The 20,539-nt window shown below is 37.8% G+C and overlaps 1 protein-coding gene across 12 annotated transcripts in view; it reads right to left on the bottom strand.

Annotated features, from left to right (window-relative positions):
• Positions 1–2,428: 2,428 nt before the first annotated feature.
• MLLT10 (MLLT10 histone lysine methyltransferase DOT1L cofactor) overlaps positions 2,429–20,539 on the bottom strand; it is a 252,303-nt gene continuing 234,192 nt past the window's right edge. For 9 of the 12 annotated variants that reach the window (XM_082449646.1, XM_082449642.1, XM_082449648.1 and 6 more), the window contains 9 exons: positions 18,355–18,472; positions 16,928–17,000; positions 13,730–13,884; positions 11,602–11,790; positions 10,895–10,983; positions 10,398–10,759; positions 9,251–9,347; positions 5,379–5,573; positions 2,429–3,642 (listed from right to left, as the gene is read on the bottom strand). In XM_082449646.1, the coding sequence (XP_082305772.1) occupies positions 3,598–3,642; positions 5,379–5,573; positions 9,251–9,347; positions 10,398–10,759; positions 10,895–10,983; positions 11,602–11,790; positions 13,730–13,884; positions 16,928–17,000; positions 18,355–18,472 (1,323 nt within the window). In that variant the 3' untranslated portion in view covers positions 2,429–3,597. Of the gene's footprint in view, positions 3,643–4,577; positions 4,705–5,378; positions 5,574–9,250; positions 9,348–10,397; positions 10,760–10,894; positions 10,984–11,601; positions 11,791–13,729; positions 13,885–16,927; positions 17,001–18,354; positions 18,473–20,539 lie in introns of all 12 variants that reach the window. The other 3 variants (XR_014260523.1, XR_014260524.1, XM_082449647.1) reach the window with 3 other exon arrangements.

Raw genomic sequence — 20,539 nt, 5'->3', positions numbered from 1 at the left:
TAAGAAGGTACCATAAAATTCAATGATCATGGTAAATATACATTCAAAATCAGATTCTGTAATATGGTAATGGTGGTGCATAATTCACTTACAACTCTAAAAGTTAAAAAACAAACAGTAAAAAGAATCATAACTATAAAAATCTGTTATTGGATACACAATATGAAAAATATGTAAACTGTAATATCAGTAACATAAAATGTGAGGGGAGGAGAAGTAAAAGTGTGAAGCTTAGGACAGCTATCTAAGTTGTTGTCATTTTAAAATAGGGTGTATTATAATTTTAAGATATTTTATGTAAGACTCATGAAACCACATGGGAAAAATCTGTAGTAATTATACAAAAAGAACATGATAGAGAAGTCAAAGCATACTGATACCCGAAGACATCAAAACACAGAAAGACAGCAGGATAAGGAACAAGGAACAATGGGTCTACAAAACAGCCAGAAAACAATGAACAAAATGGCAACAGCAAGTCCGTACCTGTCAATAATTACTTTAAACAAAAATAGATTAAATTCTCCAATAAAAATAAAAAGAATGGCTGAATGGATAAAAACACAAGATCCAACAACATGCTGCTGCCTACAAGAGACTTGCTTTAGCCTTTAAGACAATTAACTGAGAGTGAAGTGATGGAAAAAGACATCTCAAGCAAAACTAACCAAAAAGAAGCAGGGAGAGGTAGCTGTACTCACATATATCAGACAAAACAGATTTTAAACTAAAAATGATAAAAAGAGACAAAGAAGGTCATTATATAATGATAAAGGAGTCAATCCATCAAGAAGATATAACAACAAACTGAAAAAGACAACCTACAGAATGGGAAAAAATATTTGCAAATCATGTATCTGATTAAGGGATTAATATCCAAAATACATAAAGAACTCAGACAACTCAACAGAAAAAAACAAAAATAAACCAAATAATCCAATCTTAAAATGGGCAAAGGACCTCAACAGACATTTTCCAAAGAAGACATACAAGATGGCCAACAGATACATGAAAAGTCACTTGAAAAGTTCCTCAACATTACTAATCATCAGGGAAATGCATATCAAAACCACAATGAGATATCACCTCATGCCTGTTAGAATGGCTATTATCAAACTACCATCTGATCCAGCAACCTCACTTCTGGGAACATATCCAAAGGAAACAAAACCACTTATGTTAAAGAGATATCTATACCCCTATATGTTCATAGCAGCATTACTCACAATAGCCAAGATATGGAAATAACCTAAATGTCCACTGATGGATGAAGTTGTGGTATATGAGTCTGTATGTATTTGTGTGTGTATATATGTATGTGTCTATACACACACATATACATACATACAATGTATGATGGAATATTATTCAGCCATAAAAAAGGAAGGAAACCCTGCTATTGTGACAGCATGGATGACCTTGAAGGCACTGTGCTAAGTGAATTAAGTCAAACAGAGAAAGACAAATACTGTATGATCTCATATGTGGAATCTTATTAAAAGAACAAAATTTAACTCATAGAAAAGAGGTGGGGGTTGAGGGAGCGGGAACTGGACAAAGGTGGTCAAACAGTTCAGATTTCCAGTTATAAGATAAATAAGTACTAGGACTGTAAAAGTACAACATGATGACTGTTGTTAAGTCTGCTGTACATGATATACAGGAAAGTGGTTAAAGAGAGTAAATTCTAAGAGTTCTCATCACAAGGAAAACACTCTTTTTGTCATTCTCTTTTTTTAGTATCTGTATGAGATGATGGATGTTAACTACGCTTACTGTGGTCATCATTTCACACTATATGTAAGTCAAATTATTACGCTGTCCACCTTAAACTCCTACTGTGCTGTATGTCAAGTGTATCTTAATAAAACTGGAAAAAAAGGCAGAGTTATAAACATTATTAAATTTTATTAACAAAAACTTTGTACATTTTAATACATGTAGAATTTTACATCTAAGTAAAATAACAACACATTCAAAATTTACCATTTATACAAATTGTTACAGAATAACAACCAGTGGGTTCAATAAGTAAAATAAACCACACCGATTTTTTTAAATTATCTACAAAAGATTTGACTTTCTTTAAAATTCCCCTGAACATATAAAAATAAATTAATTTTACTTTTCAATTAAATCTACCAATTAGAAATATTACAAATCAAAATATCAATGTTATCTTATGAATTTTTCACAATACAAAACAGATTCACAAAACCTTATTTACAGAAATGAGGTAAGAACTGTGCAATGTTTAACCAAGAGACATATTGCAGAATTAACATGTTCTTCCAGCTAAGTACACAGTGGAGGTCTAATTACAGCTGGGTCTTTTCCACTAATAATTCACACATTTAAGAATAGTTCAATGATTACATCCCCAATTGTTTAATTTATACTCTGCTATACTGTCACACCAGGAGTGGGGCTACCCAACGTGGAAGGGCTGTAATACAGATTTCACCTGTTTCAGGAACTGCAGTGGTGGGTTTTTTGTCTTGTTTTGTTTGTTTCAAATCATTGTCAATAATGGGAAGTTGTCTAACTTAAGAAAAAAAGAAAATTCTTACCAAATCCACTCACTTTTCTTGTGACTCATTAGTGGATAAATACCCAGGTAATAGTTTTGCCTGAGCTAGCTACAGCGGCATAGAAAGTTCCTAATAAAGGCAGAACCATGGGGAAGGCTGCTGGTGCAACGCCGACTGTCCCTACTACTCCCAAGGACTGAGAGCGCAGGCTCAGCTGTCCAGAGCCACTTCAGCACAAGGCAGGTACTAACAGGCACTTGATTCAGGCCAAACCCTACCAGCAGTTTCAGAGCGGCCCCTCTTTCACTTTGAATTGAGCTGGTTCCCTCAGCAGCCTTAGAAATCACTGAACTCAAGCTTTCTTTAAAATATGAGTAGGTCTTAACACTAAAGAAAAAGCATTTAGCAAAAGAAAATTACCTTTAGCAGAAGCAGACATTTACCATCTTAACTTGATTACCAAAATTGGCCAAATCCCATTAGAAAGGAAATTTTTATAATAAAGATTGCCAAGTCCAAGTGGATGACCTATTTATTTGTAATATTTAACCAATAAAACTCCAGTAGAAGAAATTAGACAGTTCCTTGAAATTTGTTTTGACTCACAGAGCAAGCATACTGTAACCCAAACAAAAGATCATATTTCATGTTCCAACTTTTACATTAAAATCAAATGGTTTAAAAATAGAACAAGTCTTTAGTTTTGCTATTCATCTCTCCAATTTGTAACAAAATTAGTTGTACACCAACTATATTAAATTTCTCTTAGGCTGATAAACTCATTGCATGTAAATTATTTCAATGACAAAAGTTAGCTATTAAATTTTCTTTCAAAATTCAAAAAATGTGGGTGAGGGGTGGGGGATATGGGAATTCCATTTCAGTGCAACAAAGCAACAAGAAAATCAATCAAAGCCTTACAAGAATGCTCTTGGGGCAATTAATCCTTTGTCGTGCAGCTGGTTTCTTGTTGCATTTCTTCATAGCTGTAGTAAGGGGACTGCAACAGCAGCCAGATGAAGTGCTAGAGCAGCAGGATAGTCCATTTCTAGATGTTTCTCAAGTGTCAACTTTTTTCTTGAGCAACAGGCCCAGTTTTATCACTAAGTCTCTGCAGTTAAAACAAACAAAATAAGATGCATTAGCTAAATGAATTTTTGGCCCCCACTTGAGATAATATCCTCTTACTTGAAATTATAACTGAGATAAAAGGTCATGTATACGGTTATTCCTTTTTTTCTACAAGTCAGCATGGCTACTTTTCAGCATAATATAAAGACATGAATTTACTGGTAAACATTCAGTTGCTTTATATTAAATTCAGCAGTATACAAAGACAGAAGTGCCCCTCTGAGGGAGGATTCATAAGGAATGAATGTAGAAACCATCCCCTCAGATTGACTTTTCCACAGCAGTAGTAACACAGTAGTGTGGAAAGTGAACTAAGAAAGTCATGGGTTCTGATCCCACATGTGCTATGTGTCTTTTGAGCTTTAACCTCTTTGAATCTCCCTATTTAAAAAATGGGGTTACAGCCTATTAATATTTTAAAGATTGGAACCACGTATACTATTGTATCTAACAAAGATGCCTGCCACATAGCAGGATACTCATAAATATTATTTCCCAGCCTTGCTTTTCTACATTAGATAATATTGTTTATTTTATAGTGTTTACTATTGTGATTTTCCATTAAAAATACATTTCATACTGTATAACTTTTTTTAACACAAGAAAAAACTTAGGAAAAAACGGTTAAAAAAAATTCTAAATTAATACAGAATCAATGAAATTTTCCACATCTGCAAAACTAGGTTTGTGATAATGACAGTATTCACAGTCAGGAAGTCAGAGGAACAGTGGGGCAAACAAAAAGCATTGAAGAGTTAATGAAAACCAATAATTCTATATTTTGAACCAATTCTTGTTACTAAATACAAACTAAAGTTTCTGAAAACTAAAAGCACAGTAAAGAGCAAACTTTCAAAGTAATGGGAAAGAGCAAACATTGTGACTTTTAACACCATTTTTTGCCAAGTCTCCCACCTCATTCTTTCCCTTCTTCCTTTTCCTGATGTCCAGTCTCCATTCTATATCCCAATATCCTTCCTCTAACAGGGTTCTGCCCTGAACTGGAATTTAGGGGAAACATTTATACTCCAGTAAAGTAGACCTGATTGAAGGGGAGAATTAATAGAAAGAAACAGCCTTAAAATGTGTGCTACTATATGTATAGTATACTGTTCCTGCACCCATTTTTATTTATCTTAACTTGTACATTGAAAGGGTAAGATGCTATCACTTACATGAGATTAATAATTTAAATTTCATTACAAATGTGATTATGATTTATTTTCTATCAGGTAGAATAACTGGATTGCCCTAAAGTTTATGCATTAATTTTATTATAAATATAATTCAATTTTAGCATGTCTGAGCAAAATAATAAAAATATTCTTAAATTATCTAGACTATTTCTATAATTAAACAAATTAGTTAAACAAAGATTCTCAAAACACCAACTACTATCTTCTGATTGGACTGTCCAATACCACTTACCATACTAAAACACATTTTCATTTTGAAAAATTGCTGTATTATAAAACAGTCTTCCAACCTTACGTGCAAATTCAAACTGATATACTTAGAGGATATATAAATTGGCTTAGGTCCTTTGTGTTTACAATATCCAGGTGCTGAAACAACTGGTTTTAAGAAGAAATTATCAGGGGGATAATATATTTTAAGGGGGGTGGGGAGGAAGAGAGGGGCTGGACAGTCATCTCTGATTAATCAATAAAATTCGTTTTGGTATTTCACTAGCTGTAACAAAGCACAGACACTTACTGTTACCTTCTGACTTGCATTATCGCCATGGATGGTGAGGAACGGGTTGGTGGTGGCTGGATGAAGCGGAGGCGCCTGCGTGCCTGCGAGCAGGTTGTTGATGGGCATCTGCGTGGGTGCCGGGATCTGCAGCTGCTGGAGATCAGGCTGGTGGTGCTGCTGCACCAGCTGATACAGAAGGGCCTGGTGCTGCTCCTTAGGTAAGAACATGCAGGAGAGGGTGAGTCCCAGTGCAGACCCGGCAGTCAGGACAGCCTGCTTTCTCTCTTCTTTGCTCTGATATTAGGTATTTAAGTGACAGCAAAGTCATACTACTAAGAAAGACAACAAGAGTCTCATCTGGAAGAACACACTGCACGAGATAATAACCATCTACTGTAAAATGTCAATATCATCAGGGAATGGCTTTATTTTCAAAATGGGGCAAACAAACGTAGGAGACCCCTATTCATATGAGGTTGTCCATGATAATCAAGGAGAACGGCAACTTAGAGCAGCCACGTGACCTGCGTTTGGCTTTAGAATGCACTGCATGGTGAAATCCCTCCCATAATTCTGGGAACTTAAAATAACTTTTAAAGTTCTCATTCATGCCAACAGAAAGAGTGCTTTCTTGATGCGGTTATGAGACCATGCCTTCCAGCGAGCACTCCTCAGCGCTTACTATGATGTGGCAGGCACTGTTCTGGGGTGAAGAAATGTTAGGAAATGATTACTGCCCAGGGTCGGGGGAACAGGAATGTGAGAGAGAGGACAGCGGGGGCGGGGTAGGGGTCAGGGCGGTTCTCACTTGGACACAGACACGAGGAGACGAGGGAATTCTCTATATATGGATATGGGGGGGCGGGGGGGGGGGTTCCAGGCAGAGAGAATGCTAGCCAGTGCTGAGGGGCCCCGTGGCACACCCAGCATGACCCAGGACAAGCAAGGAGACCGGGGCCGGAGTGCAGTGAGCAGGAAGGAGGCCAGAGAAGGATGAGGGCCTGTAGTGTCGGCCGAGAGCTCTGGTTTTTCTCAAAGTAATGCAGGAAGGCAAAGCAAGGTTTTGAACAGAGGAGTGACACAACCTGACCTAGGATTCTTGATGGATTCAATGTGAGGTGTCAGAAAAAGAGAGGGGTGAAGGAATAACTGCTTGAGCAGCTGGAGGGATGGAGGTGCATCAGCTGAGGTGGGGCAGCCATGTGGAGGGTCAGCAGTTCAGTTTGGACACATTATGCCTGCACCATCTATAAAGAAAGCCAAGTGGTGGCAACTAAGTAAGCAGTGGATATGGGAGTTTGAAATTCCAGAGAGAGGCCCGGGCTGGAGACGTCGGTATCAGCACAGACAGTATTTAAAGCTTTGCGGCTGGAGGAGATCCTGAATTCTAGGATGCTCTGAAATGAGTGGGGCTGAGGAGAAGAGGACCCAGAAAAGGAAGCTAAAAAGGAAGAACCAGTTAGGTAGGAAGCAAACCAAGATAATGTGGTGTCCTGGGAGCTAAGGGAAGAACGTGTTTCCAGTGGGCAGAAGCCGTCACCAGGTCAGGGGAGATGCCAGGCAGAAACGGACAGGGCTGCGCATGGGGCAGCAGCTGGTCGGGAGAAGGGTCAGGAGGAGGGTCGAGCAAGAGTTTTTCTTAAGGTGGCAGGAGGGAGGTGCCTCACAGTACCATTCCTGACTACGTGAAGTTTGATGCTTGTAAATAAACAAACCTCACGCCACAACCTTGGCTGCAAAGGAAACGTCAAGTCTAATCCACTCAGTCTTCACGGTCTCTGGGTAATAATTTGTGCTAAAAATTCCTTGATCGACCACGTTCCAGAAACGAGGCACCTATATGTGCTGTTATTAGAGTAAAATCTTGATTAACAGGAAGAACCCCAAATAAACTGAATTCCAGAACTTCATATTAAGATGAGGCAAGAGATAAGAAAACAAGATTACATTTTAGTGTAAGCATGTAAGAATTTATGTAGACTCTGTCCTTATACCACTGTAAGAACAGTGACAGTGACAGTGATCCAGAATTGTAAAACAGACATTTTCAATACATTTTTGACTAAAGCAAGAGAGTAGGCAGATGTATTTTAGAAAGAAGTTACAAACAAAGGCTGAAACCCCGAAGTTAATTAAATGGGTGTTCTCCTAGCAGTGAGGTGTGCTAGACACACCCTCCCACATCTGCCTTAGCTCTCTCCCCTCCTCCAAGATATCTGTTCCACACCTTCTTTCTCTCCTCTAACCACAATATCCCTATCTCCCTCAGCTGATGACTTTACTTATAACTCCCATTTAAAAACTAAAAACATTAGAAGTGGGTTTCCTCAACCTCCTGTCATAAAACCCACCGACAGCCTCTCTGCCTCCCTCTTATCACAGGGGAAGTTGCTCCCTCCTGAACAGCTCTGCTGCCCTGGCGTTATCCTTCCTCTCTCTGCACCAGAAAATTCCCAATCAACATACACATATGCTGTCATTTTCAAAATGATTAGAAACTACCCCCCTTAGACCACGTCCTTCTAATGCTAGCTGCCGATTCATTTCTCTGCTCTTTACAGTAAAACATCTTGAGTTGCCTGCACCCCGTCTTCGCTTCCTCTCCTATTTTCTTTCCAACCACTCAGTGAAGCTTTTCACTTCTCACCAAAACCACGTTCTCAGAAAGCTCTAGACACCCAAATCCAACGGGCTGTTCTCACCTGTCTCACCAGAAGCATTCTATGCAGCTGAGTCCTCCCTTTCTTGAAATGTTTCTTCACATGGAACTAGGCCACCTCTCTCTGTGCTAACTCACTGGCTACTTTTTCCCTAGACCCTTGGCTAGATTCCTCTCCTCCTCCAGGGTGCCCAGGGCTCAGTCCTGAGACATTAGATTTCATTCCCTACTGACTTCAGAGAATCCCGTAAATCTAAACATCACTGTATGTCATGTCACTGTCGTGTTCAAAGCCCTACAATTACAGGACTTCCTTGGCAGTCCAGTGGTTAAGACTTCGAGCTTCCACTGCAGGGGGCGCGGGTTCGATCCCTGGTCAGGGAACTAAGATCCTGCATGCCATGCTATGCGGCCAAAACAAATAACAAACAAACAAACAAAAACCCTACCATTAATTCTTTAAAATTCTGAAAGGAAAAATGAGGATATACGAAAAAAGAGTTTTTTAACTGGGATAATTATTAAAGCTAGGCAATCGGTATACCATACTCTCTACTTCTGGTACACTCGAATGTTTATTTCCACAAAGAAAGGTTTTTTTTAAAAAAATCACCAATGGCTTTCCATCACACTTAAGGTAAATCTAAATTCCATGCCATGGAGAGCCAAACAAGGCAGCCCACAACCTTGCAGCCCACGCCCACCCGTCTGACTGCTCTCCTCCACACCAGCCCAGTGACACAGCACACAGGCCCTGGTCCCTCCACCTTGAGTGCATGTTCTCTTCCACCACCGCCCCCCCCATGTCAGAAAGTCATGCTCCTTCAACTTTTATTCAGGTGTGTGCTCAAAAGTCACCTACTCAGAGGCTGGACCATCCTATCTAAGATGGCTCCCATCCGACTGTTATCTATCCCTTTATCCTGCTTCATTTTCCTTCCCAGTACTCATCACTACCAAAAAGTGTGTATATATTTATCGTCCATCACCCCTACCAGAATGAAGCTCCATGAAAATACAAGTCTCCATGAAAATACAGAGTCTACCAGAGCTGCATAGACCACGTTCTAGTATTTGTCGATGAATCAATATAATGTCACTGCAGGTATCACAGACTACACCACAATGTCATTTCACAAAGTGGGCAATCTATACCTATGCTGAATAGTTATTATAGCTTGGATCACTTGCTCCTAATAAAGATCAAGTATTATCAAAAGGAAGAACTTACTGGTGTGAGCTGCTGCGAATTTAACAACTGCTGGAATTGCTGTTGATGAAGAAATATTTGTCTTTGCTGGTCAGAAAGTAATCCTAGTCCTGAGGCACTGAAAAACGATGAAAATTCTTACTTTCTACTGTACACCTTTTAACGTTTTTTTTTAATGTAAAATGAACAACTGTTTCAATTTGATGTTTAATAACTTAACAAGTTTCTAACCATAACACTTTTTGAAAACAATGATGTACAAGTTTCTTTTCTCTCTCTCTCTCTCTCTGCACATATACAACAGGTAAACAAGAATTCACATTGTCAGTAAATGTTTTGTTTCCCTTTATATTGTAATCCAAGCAGGCACTCAGTTGTTTTATGGAATAAAAATTTACATGTGTTTATAACATGCACATGTAATACTTTATTTTTAATCATTCAAGGATAATTTAACCCACACTGAGTGACACATATTTAAAACAAAGAAAGAATCCAAACATACTACTAATTGATTTGACCTAAACTTTTTACAGTCCCAATGGTCGGTAAAATTAAGCACCAATGAAAAGAGAGCCAGAAGAAATAGTTTACTACTATCCATTGCAAATCCATTTAAAATGATTTATTCCTCAAAAGTATGTGCAATAACAACATGGCTTTGCCATTCAAATGAAATTCCACTACAATGAAACAGCGAGTCTCACTTCAAGGAAATTCAAGATAAATATTTGACCTTCATCTTGTATCAAAATCTTTGACTACAAAGCTAACAAAATTACATAGCTGAATTTTAAGAAACCAACATTCATATGTGATCTTCATTATAATATTACTTTTCTTCAGGATTTATGACACATGAAGGCAATATACATGGGGATAAGAAAAACTAGCATTTAAAACACACATCACAGATCAAAACTGGAATTTTCAGTATAGAACAAACCTAATGCTTTGTTACGAAAGGTGATTTAATTTTGTTTTAACCTGAATTACGTAAGTGTCAAAAATAAATGGCTCTTGGTATAATATATTAAGTTTGGTGGTTTTTAATTTCTTAGAGTACATCTAACAAGGAACACATTTCAAATCCCAATCTAAAGTATGGACAGCACTGGTACCATGTTGCACTAAAAAACCCAAAAGGTATTTAAAGTAAGTTTCTTACCTGTTAGTCAGTGTAGTTGGCATTGGATGTGCTGCATTAGGTGGTACAGTTGTGTGGGTGAGGGGGGTAGGGTTCTGGGATATTGTGACAGGGGTCTGAATAACCCCATTTAAAGCTCCTACAATGCCATTAATTGCCAGTTGGTTACCTGGCAAAGCTCCAATTATTCCACCCACTCCAGGCACGGCAGGAATGGTGGATGTCACAGTCTGCATTCCACTGGCCAGTGCCCCCACTGTCACACCGTTGACCTGCTGAACTCCACTAAGGCCTGAGCCCTGCTGGGCGGGACTCTGCCCCGCAGGAGGGGGAGTAGAAAGAGCCGAGGAGCTGCTGGTGCTCCGTCCACTGGAGGTCAAGTCCTAACGCGAGAAAGGGTAGAAGCTAAGTTGTAAACAACACAGGAAAACTGTTTGAAGTAAGTGTAAACCATTCAATGTGATATACTACTGTTCACAAGTGAAACACACAAATGAAACTAACCACACCCAATTTACCTGATTTAATACAGGAAGAGAATTATCAGGTAGAAAGCTGTTTCCTAGATGAGGGCTCTTACTGCTGTTCAAGGAATCAGTAGTAGGAGCTAGATTAAAAAAGACAAAGAAAAAAAAAACCTATTTACCTGTTAAATTACATTATGTGTAAGATTAAAGGCTTGTCTAAAAAAGCTTACCCTGAAGCCCACATTAAAAACACTTAAATATTAAGCCTTGTTATTCTTAAGACCAATTTGAATGAAAAAAATCTTTATCTCTACTGAATATCATGGCTTTAAATCAATAAAGAGATCATTACATATTTAAATTTTACCATTAAATTCTGTACTAAAGATGTTAGAGCAAATTCAAATTGAACACTGAACAGGATTCTTTTTTTTTTTTAATTTTTGAATTTTATTTTTTATTTTTTTATACAGCAGCTTCTTATTAGTTATCTATTTTATACATATTAGTGTATATACGTCAATCCCAATCTCCCAATTCATCCGACCACCACCGCCAGCCCCCCACCACTTTCCCCCCCTTGGTGTCCATACGCTTGTTCTCTACATGAACAGGATTCTTTACGCTCCTAGAAAATAATTTATCATTCCTTTTCTACAACTGCATATAACTGGTGACCAGTTATTATTCAGTTATTATGAAAAAGATAATGGAAGTCCATCCTACTTTCCTTAGATCCACAATAAATTCATACTTACCATTCTGTGCTGAAAATGCATGCATTTGATGAGATGGGCTGGGATTTGTTGTTATTGTTGGAAAAGGCACTGAGAGCTGTGCATTCAATAATTGAAGGCGTTCCTTTTTGGCAGTCAAGTTTTTAATCTGTTCCTCTAATCTTCGATTTTCTACTTGAAGTTGGTGTAATGACTTCAGCATTCCTAAAACTAGCAGACATTTGAATGGTTTTTAATAAAGAATTTCATACACAGGACTAGGTATTTTATGGACTTAAGTGTCAATAACTTTAGAAATAAATTAAAATAGAAAAGTAGAAATTCTATAAAGCATTTCTAAGTGACTAGGTTCTACTCCTAAATTTATATGTAGATATAAATATACCATAATATATTTGTACCTACATAAGCATAAAGGGATACTGTTCTTAGATATACCATGTGGAAACTTGGTCGCCACATACCAAAAAAACCCCACCTAGTTCAGGTAATTTCCATTCTCAAAGAAAAATCATGAGACCACTTTATTTTCATCAAAATAAAAACCTAATTAAAAATTCAAAGTGCTCACCGTGAGTTTTCATTAAAATCATATTTCAAAGGGCAAAGAATCACACCAATATCCTTCGCCACAAATAAAGAGCACAAGTATTTGTTTGCTGCTTGGTTGAGTTAAGCAAGCCACCTGACACAGGACTAGGAAGCCCAGCTGCTAGGCCTGTGGATCCACACTCGCCCAGCAGAGAGCAGTGTGTGTGCACCGCAGCCCCGCTCCCGGCTCCGAGGGAAGGCACGTCATCTGCACACAGGCTCAGCTTCTGTCCTGCCTCACCACCTCAAGTGCCGTTTCCGTTCCTGCCACAGCTCTCAGACCTCTCGACACAGCAGAGAGAGAGGGCTGTGTGATGCTGCGGTGATGGACACTTTAAAAGTTCTATGTATTAAAAAGTTGTATTTGTTTAACATGCCCTCAGGGCCTTGAAAACACACAATTCTACTGGTACAGACACATACGGTCATTTCCCAAGGATTTAACTTTTATCCCTCCTCTTCAAGATCCCACGAATAAACCCTTAGTATACCCAAATGAGATGCAGTAAGACTAAGCTAAACCTGTCCTCCAGCTATCATGTTCAAAGGATTATCCCGGCATGAATTTCCTCACAATTAGCATTTTTTGTCAGAGCACCATTCATAAAAATACCAATTTATGGCACCTGTGTAACAATAAGCAAAATATTTTGTTTTGTTTTAAAAAAATAAAGCAGCAAAAGCTTATACCTCCCACCCCCAAAATGATTAAAAACCAAAGCAAAACAAAACACCTATTATTTCCCCCAGATATATATATATATCCTTAACATTAGGCCACTTCTCTAGCTAACAGTATGTGTAGTAACAGTTTTTGTTTTTGGCATTTTTCACCCATGGCTCTCCTTAATACTTAAAATTGTTAAGATACTAAATATGTATATGTAATATGTATTACATAATTTAGCAAGTAAATGATATAGATAATATATATAAGTTATATATATAATTTAGTAATTATTCTCCTTTCTGACCCAAATTGTAAAATCAAGAGAGTTGGCCATACTTGACTATACACATTTTTTAAAATAAATTCTCCAAAGGTGAGCAAGTTTGATTCAAACAACTAAGCTAAAAGAAGCTATAACTCATATTTTAGTAAAACTTAAAAATTGATTAGAACAAAGTACAATGGAGAAACAATGTACCAATATTTTAATAATTATAAAAAGTAACAAAAACCAGTGAATTCTATGAGCCAGGCAACGTTCTTTATATATTCTATGTCATTTAACCCTCAAAACAATACTATGATATAGGTACCTTATTATTCCCATTCTACAAATGGAAATCTAAAAGCACAATGACATTAAGAAACTTGCCTAAGATCACGCTGTTAATAACAGGTAAAAACAAAATTCAAGTCCAAGCAGTAAACCTGTAGCATTTGTTCTATTGAGCCACTACATCACACTTTCTCACCATATTATGTAAGACATATCATAATTTCAATGCTATTCTTGATGAAGTGTGACTTCAACATCTATCCACCTATCTGTTCATCCATCCATCCGTCCATCTATTGACCTTTCTTTAAAGACAAGAAGAGAATACTTACTGTCACTAGGAGTGCCCTGTTCTAATAAAAACTGCTGTCCTTCACTCCACTGCCTCTCCAGAAGCTGCTCTATGCTGGCTGCTACTGGGGGCAGGTTTTCCAAACTGCTGTTGCCTGGTTGATCATAGCGGATCTGTAAGCTACTTACAGGGGACCTGTTGGAAACATTAATCCTCAGGTTAAACAGAAGAAGGACCCTTTGAAGGAAGCACATTCACATTTCTCACCTTACGCGGAGCCTTCTCCTGTACAAGTTTTCTAACACCGGGCTGCCTATGTTAGAACGATAAAACCATAATCTACCCTAAAAGTTAGTAATTACCATCCTTCCTCCCCAAATGGTAAAAATGAAGGGAACAGCTGGCCATGCTCGATAATTAAAAACCACTAGAAAATATAAACACACCACTAATAATCTCTGAAATAGGCTGTAAAAGAACTTGATGCAACTTTATAAGACAAGAGGGAGAAAGACAGGACTAGAAAGACTTACACTGTACAATTATAATAAAGTAGAGAGCATTTTAATTCATAACCACAAAATCTCAAATATCAGTAAAAAGAATTTTTAAACAATTTTGAAGGAGTATTTTGTTATAAATTCAAAAATACTTAGTTTCAAGTATTTTCAGAATTAGGGAACATTATCAAGACCAAAGCAATTTTTATTTGAGCCCTTTATACAAGTTTTTTCTAAAATGTCTTAGATCTGTACTTCAAATGATAACAACTTAATCACCTCTTCCAAAACAAGTATCACTTATATTAAGATGAACATGTTATGTTCTTTCATCCACTTTTTGTTCTAAATAAGTAAATGTGGCCATTTCTGGTCTCCAGCCTCCATAAAAATATAATAAATTAGTAAAGGGCTTTAGAGTTTCTGAAGTGTTTCCACCTAGTTAACTTCACAACAACCTAGTGAGAAGTCAAAACCTGCATTACTGGCTCCATTTCTATCTGAGGAAACAAGATGGGGCTTTAGTGACTTGTCCAGAGACACGCTGCTAGTAAGTGACAGAGCTGGGCTACAGCTCAGGTCTTCCAACAGCCCGAGAGTGCTCTGCCGCATCCCTGATATGCATCTCTACAAAAATCTCTTTAAATTAGAAGTTAAACAAATGAGGCTTTTTATTGCACATGTAAACATCACATGCTACATACAGCTGCCCATCCCTTTCCAAATAGTATATTATTGCCAGGATAATTTAGGCCATTATATTTCAGGCTGATTTTTAAAGAATAATATGCAGTTGGAAGTATGTGCTAAAGTAATTTAGTGCCATTTTTTTGTGTTAAATACCATTTAGCTAATGAAACACGAAGAACTGCACAATGCAAAATTGCAGTAAGGAATCCTGAATAATTTCTAGGTAGCTTGCATGATATTTTAAGTTTAAAAGGAGAACACAGGGACTTCTCTGGTGGCGCAGTGGTTAAGAATTCACCTGCCAAATGCAGGGGACACGGGTTTGAGCCCTGGTCCGGGAAGATCCCACATACCACGGAGCAACTGAGCCCATGCGCTGCAACTACTGAAGCCCGCCCGCCTAGAGCCCGTGCTCCGCAACAACAGAAGCCACCACAATGAGAAGCCCATGCACTGCAAAGAAGAGTAGTCCCCGCTCACCACAACGAGAGAAAGCCCACGCACAGCAACGAAGACCCAACGCAGCCAAAAATAAATTAATTAAAAAAAAAAAAAAGGAGAACACAGAGATGCTTCCTCCACTAAACATATGAGCAAAAAAATCCATTAACTTTCTTCTTTGAAAAAAAAGAATAAAACAGTACAGAAGTAACACAGCATAAATTACAGATTGGTCAGATGATGTTATAATTGTACTTCAGATTCCTAGTTTCAAAAGAAGAATATTTAATTTTCTGCAGAGTTCAATTGGGAAAAACAATACTACCTTTAGTTCACTCAGGGATTAGAAAAAAGGCACTACTGATGCAGCACTAGAAAACAGCAAAATTAAGAGGTTATTGGACTAATCTCTCTCACGTTAAAGATGCTCCTTAACAGACATTCCCATATATATTAGCAACACAACAACAGTGATAGTCACGGTAGCCATGGCAGAAAAAAATTTATTTTTAATAGAATTTTAAAATTTCCACAGTTGAAAAAGATTCTTGAATGGGCTTCTTCCTCCTTCTGCTCCATTCTCACCCAATCTAATACTATGCTTGAGGCAGTTTACAAAAGTAGAGAACAGAGAGAAAACAAACTAGAAACAGTTATAGGAGTTGAGAGTGGAATAAAGTTAATAAAAAGATAGCCTAATGTGCTACTAGCAGGAATAACCTTATATATTATATATTAATAAATGGTACCTGAACTCTTTCATATAATATCTAAGATAATTTCACAGAACAATGTAACATATTTGCTATGCTTTGCTTCAGACAATTTTAAGAACTAGAGGGATTTTAGAGATGAGCCACAAGAACTTCATTTACTGAATTAGGAACGAGAGACTAAAGGGTTAAGTGCATTGCCCACAACAGAGCTAAAACTGGAACCCGAAGTTGAAAGCCTGGAGTCTGCAGCTTTAAGAGACTTTGTTTGTCTGTTTTTGTTTGTTTTGTTTTTATTTTTGGCTGTGTTGGGTCTTTGTTGCTGCGTGTGGGCTTTCTCTAGTTGCAGCGAGCGGGGGCTACTCTTTGCGGTGCACGGGCTGCTTGCTCATTGTCGTGGCTTCTCTTGTTGTGGAGCACGGGCTCTAGGCGCAGGGGTTTCAGTAGTTGTGGCACACGGGCTCAGTTGCTCCGCGGCATGTGGGATCTTCCCAGGCCAGGGATCAAACCCGTGTCCCCCCTGCATTGGCAGGCAGATTCTTAAGCACTGCGCCACCAGGGAAGCCCTAAGAGACTTTTAAGACTATTTTATAGCCGAAAAGAATTACCCAAATTAATACATTAATAGTACCAGGAGCTAAATATACAAGAGAGCTGAAATTGATTAGAAATCCAAGAAAAGGTATATCTTCTACAAAGCTTACAAATCTAACCATGTGTTTAAATTAATATTCAAGTCAATTTAGAATCATTTTTCTTGACTGTCCAGACATGCTTATCTACAGAATGCTTTTATAGCCTCACAAATGTATGCTCTGCTGATATGAGTTAAAGAAGTTTCCAAATCGCGAAATGTTTCCTTTGCCGATACTTTGCAGTGCAAATAAGGCTTACCTTGGTGAGAGACTCCCTCTGGGTGAGCTTCCTCTGCCACCAAGGCTGCGGCTATTGTCTCCGAGTTCTTGATCTGCAGTGTAAATATTTCACAGCTGATAAAGTGACTCTCACTAGATAACAGGTTTTAAGCTCTGGCCCTGATTTTTTCTAAAGCATACATAAAACCTTTACCACTATCTTTGCAGTTACTATGAAAGTAGAAGATCTAGTATGTTGCTAGTTTAGAACTGCTGAACTGTGGCATGTAAGGCGTTGTCCCTACACGTTTTTTGTGGGTGGAGAAGGCCATGGATTATGTTCGTTCTTTCATTCCTTTCAATTTTACAGCACAGAAGCGTGGTTTCCATTTGCAGTACCCTCCCCTCAGCCACTTTTAATTTCTACGGTTAAAGTAATGAATCACAGCTGTGGACAGCTAATCTGTATGCTTATCACAGCAAATCCTTATGCTTTGTATATTTTAACACTTTGCATTCCAAGACAAGTCATAAAATACATATGTATTACACAGAGCTACACACCAAAACTAGAAGTGCATCTATTACATGGATCATTTCACACAACACTAAATACCCAAATGGACAGTAACAAGTAGGAACGCAGAATTCTGTATTTAGAAGGAAAAAGAAGTTCATTTCTTCAGAATATTCCTTAGGTAACAGCGAATGTCTCTGCTTGAAAAATAACTTGCATTTCCTCTACAGTTAGTTCCTTATAAAATCATCCCATCCGGCCTCTTTAAGGTTGTCCTCCCCTCACTCTGAGTCAGGTAACCTCTGACCCTTAAAGGGTAAAGACATGACTGATCCATTCTTGGTGAACTGCTAAACCCATTCCCTTCCCCCAAACAGGCATGACTACTTGGACATGTCAACAAATCCTTAAGGATGGAATGAGACAAAGCAAATCCAGTGGCTCATTAAAACAGTACAAGAGGCAAATGCTACAAAATGTCAACTGGTAAAAATTCACAGGATTACTAAACACTGTAGAAATTCTCTAACAGGATTTTTTTACCAAGTTTGTGTAATGCAATTTCATGAATTATGCAAATAAAGACTGAGGCTATTCACAGAAAAGCCCAGTGTTATGTTACTTTCATTGCACAGAACTGAGCACTGAACACATCAATCACAAAAGTCACAGGAGACACTAGCATTCCTGCCTGCTGATGGCTCTGCTTAAACATTTACATTTCAGACAGTAAAAAAGCACATCACTATTTTGCAGCACAGCATACTATTTACTTCCAACTGTGATTCTTTTGATTTAAAAAGGGAGGGGCACAATCCCCCCCCCACCCTTTAGATTTTACTTATTAACCACACCTTTAGATCTTTCAAATGAAATGACCTGAAGGGGGTAAAAATTACATTGGGGGAAGGCAACAGAATTTCAGAGTTTAAAAATTCTTGAAATCTTACCTGTTTGATTATTTTCAGACTGAGCTATAAGAGCTGCCATTGATGAATTTGGATTTAATCTATTGCCATATATATGAGATGATGCCTGACTAAGAGAAGATCCAGCTAGAGTATTTGCCTAAATGAAAAGAATTACAAAGACAAATGAATTATACTTAAAAATATCTTAATACTTTTCCTCCTAATAGACCTAGTAACAACTATTTTCTCCAACCTAAGAATATAAGCAAAAATTCCTGACTTTCTGAAGAGCAAATTTCATTCTTGTTTTACCATTCCAATACTCCAGTTTCTGAAAAGTTACATAACTCTAAATTTAAAAAAAAAAAAAAAAAAGTGAGAGAGAGAAAGAAAAAGAATTGGCACAAAGTTAACTATTCATGCTTTAATTTCAAAGTACCTACTCGATACCAAAACCAGTGGCATGGTAACCATGTGAACATATGACTAGTTATTTAATCTTATTAAACCATTTACAAAATAAGGGCAGGGAGACAACAGATGTCTAACAAATGTTTCAATCTCTTACCTCACAGGCTGGCTGAGGAGGTCAAAAGGTCCAACTCCTACCTTTAGTATTTTAACTACACAGAGCCATATTTCTATTGCTTAACTCTGTCATTAGTAAAACCTGCACACTATTTTGTTACTTCCTATTCTGATAGACTTGGAAGCCTGCTGCTTTTTCTGTTTTGTTTTGTTTTTACTTTAAAAGAAAGCAAACAGGCATCACAAGTATGTTTTCTATACAATGCAGGGCTCAACGAATCACAGCTTCGCCCTGACCCCATATAAGGCACTGTCTTTTTGGCAGTAAGCCAGCTCTACGAACTGAAGAGCTGGCCCACAGTTTGTGATTCATTCATGTTGCTAACCACAATTCTGAAGGCCTCCACTGGGACTTGTGCCAAACAAGCGAAAATGAACCCTTAAACAGATGAAGCTAAGGAGGCTGGCCAAAGTCTTGCGTAATCCAAAGTAATAAAAATGCCTTCTTTGATGTGAATACTTTCTCCCACTTTCCAAGAATATTATAACCTTAAAAATGTGGCATTTTAGAAGCAAATCTCTTGTACACAAAACACTGTTAACTCACAGAAGGCTATTACTAGCCTGAAATACTTTTCAGACTTAACAGAACCACGAATTTCAAAGTAGATTTCTTTTTCTTTTTATGAATGAAATCAAACTTAACCTTTCATAAAAACAAAATTCGGGAAAACAATTTAAAAGAACTGAGGCGTTTTTAATATAAAGCAGCTGAATAACAGCACAACAAAAGATGTGGGACATTTTGACATGTTTAACTGCACAAAAGAGACCAAGACGACATAATAATGACAACAAGCAAAATATAAACAAGAGAATAAACTGTGTTTCTGGAAAGACTCAGACCCTGATATTAATATTCGGCCTCTAGCCAACTTACTAAGCATAAAAGTTGGACTTTACAACTCACAGCAACAGTCCCCGTGATGTAGAATCCTGTCCTTGCTTTCCATTGTTTCAAAGGGTGTATTTCATAGTTCATACTGTAATGTCTAAGTTCAACTGGTCAATTTCTGGGCTTCATTTTTCCTCTTATTAAAGATATGTATACAAAGTCAGTAGCTTGGATTACATAGTACTGTTTAACAGTCAATTAGCCCTCAGCAAAAGCTAAGTCAGCACTTTAACCTAAAGATCCCACTAGACATTTACCATGTATAGAATACATAAAATATGAGTCAAAAATGGAAATATAGGAAGACTTTTTTTTTAACCTCTCCAGAAGTTAACTACTTGGGAATCTTGGATACTCATAAAATAACTTAGAACAAGAAAAATCCAAAGAGACACACAGAAAGATCAGATGTTACCAGTAACCCAGTTTAAAATCTTGGGCACCTCACACTTAAAAATGCTCTTTGCAGAGCCAATTTACTTACTCTAGACACAATTCTAAAAAGATCAACTAAGCATATAACAGATTAGAAGTGGAAAATTAATTAGAAAGAGGAAGAAAAAGTAATATCTTGAGACATTTTGTTGGCAGCAAGAAGTAACAGCTGACAGCAAGAGAGGAGAGAGAAAAATACGAGCAAGAATGAGTGCATTCCCGACTGCTGGTGGGGCTGTGCTCTGAGTACATGGACAGGAGGGGCCTCTGCACCTGCACCCTATCCTTTGACTCTCGTGTTTGTGC

The sequence above is a fragment of the Balaenoptera physalus genome (genome assembly GCF_965194825.1).
Source record: "Balaenoptera physalus genome assembly, chromosome: 2".
Taxonomy (NCBI): Eukaryota; Metazoa; Chordata; class Mammalia; order Artiodactyla; family Balaenopteridae; genus Balaenoptera; species Balaenoptera physalus.
This window is presented reverse-complemented; position numbering and strand designations above follow the sequence as displayed.